This window comes from Nannospalax galili, unplaced genomic scaffold, assembly GCF_000622305.1.
Source record: "Nannospalax galili isolate Female #2095 unplaced genomic scaffold, S.galili_v1.0 scaffold851, whole genome shotgun sequence".
Classification (NCBI taxonomy): Eukaryota; Metazoa; Chordata; class Mammalia; order Rodentia; family Spalacidae; genus Nannospalax; species Nannospalax galili.
In genome coordinates this window covers 403,222-414,986 of record NW_008330578.1, presented here as the reverse complement: position 1 = coordinate 414,986, position 11,765 = coordinate 403,222, and the positions used below count along the sequence as shown (strand labels likewise).

General features: G+C 39.7%; 1 protein-coding gene across 1 annotated transcript in view; it reads right to left on the bottom strand.

Moving 5' to 3' along the window:
• Positions 1 to 11,765, bottom strand: part of Dock3 (dedicator of cytokinesis 3) — a 480,991-nt gene that overhangs the window by 84,821 nt on the left and 384,405 nt on the right. Inside the window, exons 23-25 of the mRNA XM_029554349.1 lie at positions 9,821 to 10,013; positions 5,721 to 5,848; positions 1,882 to 2,028 (exon numbers count right to left, since the gene is read on the bottom strand). Coding sequence (XP_029410209.1) covers positions 1,882 to 2,028; positions 5,721 to 5,848; positions 9,821 to 10,013 — 468 coding nt within the window. The remainder of the gene's footprint in view (positions 1 to 1,881; positions 2,029 to 5,720; positions 5,849 to 9,820; positions 10,014 to 11,765) is intronic.

The following is an 11,765-nucleotide window of genomic DNA, read 5'->3' as shown; positions in this document are numbered from 1 at the left end:
CTAGCCTTGAATTTCTTTTTAAAAATATTTTATTTATTATTTTTATTTTAAGTGTATGCATGTATTGCCTGCATGTAGGTAAGTGCATCTGTGTCATGCAATGCCCGCAGAGGACAGAAGAAGCTATTGGATCCCCTGGAACTGGAGTTACGGACAGTTGTTAGCTGCCATGTGGGTGCTGGGATTTGAACCTGGGTATTCTCCAAGAACAGCCAGTGTTCTTAACTGCTGAGCCATCTCTCCAGCCCCTGAACTTAATTTTATTTATTATTTTTATTTTATGTGTATGCGTGTTTGCCTGCATGTAGGTAAGTGCACCCGTGTTGTGCAGTGCCCATGGAGGTCAGAAGAGGGTGTCGGATCCCCTAGAACTGGAGTTATGGATAGTTGTTAGCTGCCATGTGGGTGTTGGGATCTGAACCCCGGTCTTCTGCAAGAATATTCAGAGTTCTTAACCGCTGAGCCATCTCTCCAGCCCCTAATTTCTTTCTTTTCTTTTTTTTTTGGTCTTTTTGAGTCAGGGTCAGTTGGCCTGGAACTCACTCTGTAGACCAGGCTGGCCTTGAACTCACAGGGATCCGCCTGCCTCTGCCTCCTAAGTGCTGGGATTAAAGGCATGCACCACCACGCCCAGCCCTAATTTCTTTTTTAAGAGATTTATTTATTTTATTTTATGGGTATGAGTATTTCCTGCATATATGTATACTGGGCACCATGTGTGTGCTTGGAGCCCAAGGAGGTCAGAAGAGGGCATCAGATCCCCTGGAACTGGAGTTACAAATAGTTGTGAGGTACCATGTGGATTATGGGAACTGAACCCAGGTCCTCTCCAAGAGCAGTTAAGTGCTCTTAACTGCTGAGTCTCTCCAGCCTTGCATTTAATTTCTTGAAGGAATTTACTTTAGGAGCCATTTTAGAATAGATGATGTACCTGATTCTCAATTCTGACAACCTATTTCTCTTAACACAGATTAGATTCAGATATGTTAATTTCTAAACTATTACCCTAAGAAATACTACAGACCTGTGGAACATAACTATACCTAAGGTAAAGAAATAAATTACTAGGTAATTCATATTTTCAACATAGGCTTTTAAGGGAGCAGACACTCTTTCAATGTCCAGTGTTCCAGAACACATGCTTGCTTTGGGCATGATCCCTGCAACTCCTTGGCATGCTAGAGCTTGGCTTGCTCCCATAGATGACTATTTTTATTTTTTTTAAAGAGAGCTCTGTAATCTCTCATCTTCCAATGGAAAGAGTTCACACAAACTGTTTATCATGTTACCACATCGCAGCTGAGAAATCCACTTTGGGTATGAGAGGCTTTCCCAGCTTGTTTCTCTTCTAACTAGATCATATAAAAATTATTATTCCACAATGCTTCTGCAATTCTACCATATCATATTTTTTTCAATGTTATAAATTTAGATACAAATACTAAGGACAAAACCAACTAATCCGTAGACACAAGAAAATTCTGAGAAAATTATTTTGTCCTATATATTATTTAAGAGAGCTTCAAGATAGGTTTCGGAGAGGGAATAGCCTATCTTTCACCTTCAGCCTCTTTTACATTTTTACTGTGTTACTGCTTAACCTAATATTATAGAAAATGACTTGGCTTAAAGGCAAAGACAAACTGAAACTATGTAGGAAAATATGACAAGAAGCAGTCCTTGAATTTTCTCTAAAGTAGTCTCCTGGGAATATGAAACTAGAACTTTCAGAGTGGAGAGGAAAGTAGGACTCAAGAAGGACAAGGGCTAACCACCATGCAGGAAGGAGGCTGAGATGAAAGTAGTGGGATGGTGAGATGGGAGGAATGTGGAGGAGCCCCAGGTTAGAAAAGCAAGAAAACCTGAATGTTAGTTACTAACAGTGATCTCGGCTGTGCACTGCGGGCACCGCTGCCCTCTTACCGCCTCCTGAGCATGCGATTTACTCATGATGGTGAGCAGAGTCTGTAAGAGCACGTCCAGGAGGCTCTCCACCATCATCTCTACTTCCTCCATGACATCTGCCTCCTGGAGTGAGCAGTGAGAGAGCACACCATTAACACCAGGCCAAGGAGATGTTTAGCTGGCAGTATTTACTAAGTCAGTCACATCAGGAATGGTCTTCTGACTAGATTTTCAACACTGAGCTCTCAGACTCAGCAATATAGTGTGTAAGGAACGCAGGACAATGGTTCTGGGAGGAGATGAGTATACCTGCCACTGTTGTCAGGTATGATGAAGAGGGCCTTGCCCTTACTAATGCCACCCACAGTCTCAGGTAGACATGTTAACTTTGACATAGAGGATGGAGATGAATGTCCTGAGTCAAAGGTTTTCTTTGATCCTGGAGAAAAAGAGTAACTTTACTGACATTCTGATAAATCATAAAGTTTGAGAAATGGTAAAGCTGCACCCCAGAGTGTAGCAGGAATATCTTCGTTAGTGCAAGCATCTCATTTTTCTGAGGTTTCTTCATTGGCTGCTCTCAATCTTTGCCATTTCCGATTGCTGCCCAGATATGTCTATGGTCCATCTCTAGCCCCTCAGTCAGTTCATCTGATGGACTGTTCTCATCTAATGGACTGTCCCTCTTTCTCTGGCATTTGCAATACAGGCTACCTCCAAGCTACTAGAAATTTTGGAAGAGTTTTTGCTATCCTTTTGTAGACTTTACACATTTTATTTCAAATTCTGTAATTTGACTTTAATTATCTTACAAAAGGATTACTATCATTCCTTCTCCAAAATAATCTTTTAGGAATTATTTTGTGCATCTGTGTGGCTTATGTGGCTTACTGTATGCACATGTATGTACAGGTTCACATATCTTAGTGTACTCACATGAATGCCAAAAGTTGACATCATGTGTCTTCTATTTTCCTCCACCTTATTTTTTAAGACAGTCTCTCAATGAACCTGGAGCTTGCCATTTCAGATAGACTGGCTGGTCAGCAAGCCCTCAGGATCCCTCTGTTTTCTCCACTCCTCTCTACTACCATGCCAGGCTTTCAAATGGATGCTGGAGAGCCAAACTTAGGTCCTCCATGCATTTTAAACACTGAGCTATCTCTTCAGCTCTCCAAATCTTTATACTACTACTGATCATAATGTTCATCCTCCACCCATTCATCTACCATCATTAAACATATACTATATGCCTTTAATTGAACCTGGATATATTGAGATAAACTAGAGAGAGTATCTCTGATCTCATGGAGTTTAAATTTCACCTTCCTTCCACCCATCCATCCAATATAATTATATTCTGCCCCACTCCACATAAAGAATTTGAATGGTGAATGGCTCTTGGGACTAAAGTAATCTTTCCCATCTGTCAAAGTGATTATAACACTTTCTTGCGATATATGTTTGAGCAGTTGTAGGCAACTAATTATATTCAACTCGTTATTCCCCAAAATACAACCAAACCACGTCTTTTATTTTTGCTTCAGCTTTTTGCCTTCTTTAAGCAATGAGCTTCCTACTTTCTCACATACGAATTTGGACTACTGAAGACATTATGTGCTTGGTATGGCTAATATGAGGGCTGGTGGGAAGCAGAGCTGGCAGACCTTGTCTGAAGCAAAGGGCAAATAATAGGGTCACTACAACCATTATAGTCACTCTGACAATCTAGGCCTGTTACCAGATGCTATTTCAATTCTGGACACTAGAGCTCCCTTCTGGGTTTCTGCTTTTCATTCACACCAAACATGCTCTTTATTTTAGATGCCTCTTTTGCTCCACCTGGGAAGTCTTATTTAATATTTTATCGCCTGGGCTGTGGCCTTCCTTTCAAATGCACTTGTAATTTTATTCTCTAAGAGAATTAACTTAAAAAAATTATGTAATAAAACCCCACTCTTGTTCTTCATTTTCTTTATACTTTCCTATAGTCTCCAAATTTTCTAAAATGTACACTTCTTCTAATATCACAAGCATATAAAATAAGTATTATTAAATATATTCCTACTTTTATCCATGTTTTGCTTTTTCCCTACCTCAATCCCTCTCCTCCTACCTCATATTTACTTTAAAATGAAATAAAAAAGGAAGTGGCAGGGGAGAATATAGGCCCCAGTGGGAAGCCACTGCAATTGTTTTGTTGGATGTGATGCATCTGATAAAGTACTGTCCAAGCATAGGTTAAGTTATTATAGCAGCCACTGTTTAGATGTTCTTTCTTCTTGCTATGTTTTTATAGTAGATGGAATCCCACTGAAATGGGCCAACAGCCCATGGAAAACAGATGATGCAGAGACCCAAAAGTTCAGTGCCTTGCCACAATGGGAAGAAGATCCCACACTTACCCACACTTACCAACCCCTACAAGGCTTAGGGACTTTTGGAGAAGAGGTTGGCAGAAAGAATGTAAAAGCTGGAGGAAGGGGTGGCCTGTTAACTGGAAGTATCCTCTGACTACTATTCTGGCAAGCCATAGTCACATCTTCTTCCCATGCTCACCAAGGAGTCGAGGGGGGTGTCAGTTACCCCTCTCACTCAATCAGCTGACCTTAGCTACATGTAGAGGAGGGGCTAAGATTATATAAGCCAAGAATGGCCTGAGGCACCTTTCTGGCCATTTTGTGAGACTGTTGGGAAGTCACAGGATCTATATCTGAGTATGGACTTCCAGCACAGCGGTAAATGGGGGGGGGGCACCCACTCTTCTGTAAATAAATCCCCACTCTATGCTTTTTTCAAGCCCAACAACAAACTAGTTAGGATATGAAAAAAATGAAACAAAACAACAATAACAACAACAACAACAAAAACAGAGCTAATGGAAACCTTCGTTATTCCACCAAAGTTGACCCCATGTTGGCAAATCCTTTGGCCTTTGACTTTTTTGGGGGGGAGGTCTTTTTGCGACACTGTCTCCCTGTGACCCCAGCTAGCCTGGAGCTCACTGAGTGGACTGGGCTGGCCTCAAACTCACAGAGATCTGCTGGGCTCTGCCTCTTAAGTGCTGGGATTGAGGATGTGTGCCATCATGCCTGGCTTTGGTTTTTGATTTCTTATCCCTACTTTTCCACCCTTAAACTTCATTGTATATATGTTTTTATGTAACCTGCTTCAAGTTACTTCTGGAAAAATGTATTTAAAAATTTCCTGTCTTTGGAATGATAAAAATATTCTTTAAAAAGAAAAAAAAACCACAGAGGAAAGAAAATAGGTAAAATTGTTAGTTGAAACCTGACTTCTAAAGAACAATTCTACATCCCACAGGGCTCAGCACTCTTGTAGGCAACATATAGTTCTTGCCATATCCTGACCTCATCTGGCAAGGTATAGGAATGCCATATGGGTAGAATCAAGCTGTCAGGATGCTGAAAGAAAAGTCTGAATGAACAAGCTGCCCCTTAGTCTGGGTCTGCCTCCTGGTGTTTATAACTAGAATTCTAAGAAAACTCCCAGGAATTCAGCATTAATATCTTTTGATAGAAACAGAACATGGAATAAGACTGGGCTTCCTGACACTATAGGCAATTAATTTCTATATAGATTTTATAATGTGCAACTTTTAAAAATGCCAAGAATGTGTTGTATTGAGAAACTTGTTGGGCACACAAGGCTTCCATTCATTTGGGAACTTTCCTTTCACTGATAAAGTATCTGTGACTGAGAAGTATCTAAAGTAATCATTGTTGGTCCACCTCTGGCTACAGTAACACAAGATCAGGGCAGAGATGAGTGGGGAGGAGGTGTGAGGTCACTACCAGAGAGCTGGTTTTAACGATGGAGAAGATGCTGCCAAGGATCCCTGAGCATATTAGCAGCTCTTTCTGCTGCCTCAGGTGAAGGTGAATATGATGGAGAACCACAGGAAGCAGGATGCGGCGGGATTCTAGGAAAGAAAAGAAATGAAGAAGCCTTTTAGAGGACAGTAAGCTACTGCCAGAAGCTAGTGGTATTATAAGACTTAAAGAGGTGGGGTTGAGATTGGAGTAAAGAGTCTAAAAATCTGGTGCCTGGAAATTATAAGCCATTCCATGATACTGTTCTTCCATCTTTCTTTCCTTCATTATTATTTTAGGTCCCTGTGTTAATGGAATTTTATGTAGGAGTGGCAGAAGTCTGCTTCCAAGCTGACTATCTTTAATGATTAGACTACAAATTAAAAGCAGTTTATAGTAAAAACTCCATGTAAATGTCACAGTAAGCATGAACTACAATGACTAGATTTGTAGGTTTGATATGGTTACTAACTATTCTTCATGCCAGGGTTAAGTTGTGTGGCACTCCTATTCTGGTTATGTATTCACCTTGCCAAACCACAGGCCTGTCTCCTTCCCCACAGGTTTGTTAGATTGCTGTTGGTATATCTACAATAACAAATAGAGTAGAAGAACATCTACCTGTCATAGCCTTTGATGATTGGCCAGCTCTTACCACCAATCCTACTGCATACATTAAAATATTTTTCTTTTCTTCATGTTACCAGAATAGCATTTGATCAAGAAGAGACCACATTTCAGGCCTCCTGTGAGCTGAGCTGTGGTCCCCTCCTATGAACCTAGAGCTATGGCCCCAACGGTAAGCCATGGTTCCACATTCTTCCTCTTGTGTGGGGATGGTGGAGCAGATTGGGAGGATGGAGGACTTCCTGATGTTGAGCAGTAGCTTCAGCGTTCTCTGAGTGGCTGCACTCCTCACAATCCCCTCCCTCAAGCTCCCAGGTTGTGCATGACAGCGGCTTTGCCTCTGTGTTGGGCTTATCCTGGGGAGGTTTCTGTCATTTGCAGATCAGTCTTGGGAGGACTGATTCTCTAGAATGGACTTCCCACCTCCCTTGATAGTCAGCTATGGTCTTGACTCTACATGTTTTCCATTCCCCAGCACTAAAAGGTTTTTCTATCATCTTTCTGTTACTCTTCTACAGCCTCAGTGTATCTTCACCGCACCCTACAGAAAATGTGCAACAACAAACTGAACTTCTATAGATTAAAAAAAAAAATCATACTTTAATAATCATACTTTAATAGCTAAATTGCTATAACTCTCAAACTATGTAATTGTATTTTGGAATGTAAATTTGCAGTTCCATATGTCTCCTATAATTTTTGAATATTATTTACTGACAAAACTATTCTACCAAGCTTCAAGAATACTGTGAAGTTTCTCACTGTTGCTGTAATATGAGTCTGGCATTCATTCCCCTTCCAAATTCTCCACCTTATACAAAGTTTTTCAATTAAATAATGTTTTTTTTTTTTTTTTAAGAAGAGACCACATTTGGAACCCTCAATTCAGATAGGCTGAATTCTACTTTTAACTCCCTTACTAATTAATTTAGAGTGCTTAGGCAGGTTGACTCTTCCTCTCATAGGCTTGATTTTCTCTCCATGTGTTGAATGGAGCACAAACAGCCTTTCTACAGTTACCTCACAGAGATGGCTAGAAGACAAAGTGAACATGTTTCCAGCACCCTGTACTTCTACGTGGTCAGTGACTGTGGGTCCCTGCAGATGTTATCATACCTGTCCAGCATGATTCAGTCACATTAGCAACAATACAAACAAGCCATGGTATTTTGGATTTGTTTATATTTGATTATAAGTTAAGTGTTCCATATGAGCTTCAGAAATATTTTAAAGCCAAACACAAATTATATGACATAAGAGATTTTTGACACTGTCTTGTCAAATAGTTATGATATGTTCAAATAGAACAGTGACAGCTATTCTATATTTAAAAGGCTGCTTGGATAAAGAAAAAGTTGGTAGTGTATTTTAGATCAAATACAAACATAGTAGGGTTTAAAATAACCAATAGCTGCTATCAGACAAAATAGCAGTTTGTTGTTAGAATATGCTGACGAACACACCAAAACTGGTATGTACAGAGAATATAAATATCGGCTAAATTGCAACACTGGTAAAGAATCTCATTTTAGGAAGGATGCTATGACTTGAACATTCAATTATAATAAAATGAAAATGAAAATTTGGTGGTGGTTTGTCATAAGTCCAATCAGATAGTCCAGTGCTACATAAATTTTAGGAAAAAATTTCTTATTATTCAAATTATTTGAAACAGCCAAACACATGCAAAAATAATAGAAATAAAGTATGTGGTGAGGACAGTGGCTATTTCATATCCTATATTTTCTGAAAGCATCTTCTTTAGGTAGTACACAAGCTAGAGTTGTAAGCATTAGATTTAGTGACAATGAGTCTAAATAGTTGATAAAATGTTCTAGGAGGAGAAAAGGGAAAAGTGTTTATCAGAGACCAGTGGGTAAGGGATGACTTCCTTGAAACAAGGAATAGCAGTATTCTACACTAGCAGAGTTAAGTAAAAAGGAGCATCTACTTAGTATTGCAAGTTTATATAGCACTGAGCTGATAATTTTTTCTTATGCTTCCAAGTCAAACTTTAAAAATTAATAACAAAATTCGAATTACAAACATTATAATAGTTGTTTTACTAATGCTTCAGATTTATTCCTGTGTCAAGTATCAGGCTCATATTTGACGCCTCCGTAAGGCTGAACTTGATAACAAGCACTATGGTTTCAGGGATAAATTCAAAAGTTCTTTCTGAAAGGGAGCCTGAGCTCCAAATGTATCAATTCAGCTGTTCTGATCTCTTTAGTGTGAAAGGCTCCTAGTCCATTTCTCTGGATGGTTGTCAATCACTTTGTCGGTGCTGGGAATCAAGGCCGGGTCCTCTGCAAGAGCAGCCAGTGCTCTTAACTGCTGAGCTGTATCTCCAGCCCCCATTTCTCGTTTTCAAAAAAGAAGGAAAGAAATCTATCTGAATGGTGAGGCAAACAAATAAGTAAGCACAGAGTCACCCTGGTCCCTTTCAGGGCCTCTTTTATTCTAATCCCTATCTTCTTGAACTGGACCCTTTTCTTTCACTCCCCTTCCCCTTAGTCCTTTCATCCTGCTGAGGGGTTGGCAAGATCTATAGCTGACAGCTTGCTAGACTTCTGGTCTGGAGACAAGGGCCCAAATACTATATCCTGAATGTTTATTTCTTTGACAAATTCACACACTGAAGCCTAACAATCCCCCCTGCCCCCATGTTCCTATATCCTCACCTAACACTAGCATTTGGAAGTGGGCTCCTTCCCAGAGATAAGGTCATGAGGGCCCTGTCCTCATGAATGAGATTAGTTTTTTTTTTTTTTAAAGGGTCTCACTATGAAGCCCTAGCTGGCCTCAAACTCAGAGATCCAGCAGCCACTGCCTCCTGAGAGGTGGGATCAAAGGTGTGTGCCACCATTCCTGGCTGAGATTAGTGCCTTTTAAGAGATCTTCTTCTACCACTACTACAAAAAAAATGACTGCCTATGAAAAAGGAAGTAGGGCCTATTATCCTAGACTTTCTAATTTCCAGAACTATAAAAAGCATTTGTGCCTTTTTGTTTGTTTTGTTTTCTGACACAGGATTCCATGTAGCCCAGGCTGGCCTCAAACTTGCTATGAAACCCCAAGGATGACCTTTAATTCCTGTTCCTCCTGCTGCTTCTACCTTTCATATGCTGAATTATAGGCATGTGTCACCATGTCCAGCTTAATATTTGTGGTTTTAAAGCTACCTAGTCTGTAGCATTCCATTGTAGTAGCCTGAACAGACTAAGATAACAGCCCATGGGCATGCCACAGGGTATGGGCTCCTAAGAGTAAATTGTGAGGCAGTAGGCCTAGGTCTTGACTGAATTTTCGAATATAGTTTACAATAAACTCTCCATTTTAAGGGTCATTGGTTTCTTAAAGCATGGTTGATAAAACAGGTCTTTTTATTAGTGCTTAGCTATCACTCTGGAAGGGAAGAAACAGAATCTGATACTTTTTCCAACTTGATTTACCTGAAAAAGAAAATAGGCGGCTGTCCACTGTCCTGGCGATGGACTGCAACTTCACCACATCCATTGACTGCCCGATGTGCACAGTGCTAGGCATGCTTCCCAATGTGCCTCTCACAAACTCTGCCACCTCTTGCACAGTAAACATTTGTAACAGCTCATCAAAGATGGTTGGGAAAGAATTAAGGAGTGCAGCCTGCAGACACAAGTAAAGCTGTGGTCAGCTCCAAGTTAGGTCTGTGCTTATCCTGCATGCTTAAAGGGAAGAGGTAGAAAGAGTTTCAGAAGGCACAGCAGCATCCCTGCCTTGTGAGGGCTCTTCCCTGGCCCTTGACTCTACTCAGCCCTATAGCACTCTTGGAACATGGGGAAAGGAAAACCAAAAAGGAAATGAAACAAGGGATTTTACTAGGGTTCAGGCCATTTGAAGCTTTTATTACTTGCCCAAACATTTTCAGGGAAGAGAAGGACGTATAAAGAGAAATTTGTATAATGTAGATTGAGAGCAACAATGATTTTCCTCATAAAATGGATTTAAACTTTTGTCTCTGATTAAGCTATTGACTTTGTAATTTTTGTTTCTAGCACAAGCCAGAAACCTCACAAAGAAAGTACATAAGTGAAAGCTAAGGGTCTTAAAACATCAGCTGAACTCCAATCATAGCCAATAATCCAACTTTAAGAGCTTCAGTAATTTCCAGGGACAGAGTTGTTTGTTTGCAACCATGTAATTTGAAGAATATGTAAATTATTTCTTTCATATGTAATCCCTGATAGTCTCAATTTTAAATTCCAAAGTTTTAGAAACATGGATTCATTCCTCCATAAACTCTTGACAATTAGTGTCTCTGATTAGCTCAGGCAAGTTATGGGGGGCACACATATGAACATGGGGTTCTAGGATCTGAGGCCAGAGACACACAAGATATGGTCTTCTTGACAATTTAATAAATATTTTTAATGCGGTCGGGGAGGATGACACTAGTAGCTTTACTTATGCATCAAAATTACATTTTAAACTTTATTTCGTGAGTAAAGGGGCATGTGCTCATGTGGAGGTCAGAGGACAACTTCTGGGAGTTGATTCTCTCCCTCTACATGTTAGACCCAATGATGGAACTGAGGTTATCAGGGTGGGCAGTGAAAGCTTTTATCTACTGAGCCATCTTGCAGCCCCAACTTGATAATACTGATCCATAACTTTTAGGTAAAGCACTAGAGGAGAAATATAATGGGCCTTTTTTTTGGCATCACAATTTCTATTTTATTTTTATTTCCAAAATACATGAATGGAATGATTTCATGTTGACAAAACACATTAGTCATTTTGGAATAGAAAACAAATTAAGATGTCTATTATTGTGATGGGACAAAATGTTCAGATGTAGACAATTTGATCACAGGAAGACACATATAAACACCAAACAGGAGAAGGCACTTAAGAAGTATTTAGAACACTGTATTCTAACCAAAAACACTGACTACACCACATAATTTTAGCATTAATAATGTTTTTTATGCTTTGAAGAATTACTATTTTTTTAATCATTTAAAAAAATTTTAAAATAACTACATGATTAGAAGAAGCATTTCATTACACTTTTAACATATTCAGTAACACATTCCAGAGCAAGAGTACATCTTATCCCAGTCAGACTGGCTAAGATCAAGAGAACAAATGATACCAAATGTTGGAGAGGATGTGGGGAAAGGGGAACACTCATCCACTGCTGGTGGGGCTGTAAACTTGTTCAACCCCTATGGAAAGCAGTGTGGAGAACTCTTAAAAAACTACAAATGAATCCATATTTGACCCAGTTATACCACTCCTTGGCATATACCCAAAGAACTCACCCTATGCAGAGACACTTGTACATCCATGTTTGTTGCTTCTCTTTTCACAATAGCTAAGAGATGGAAGCAACCTAAGTGTCCCTCAATCAACAAA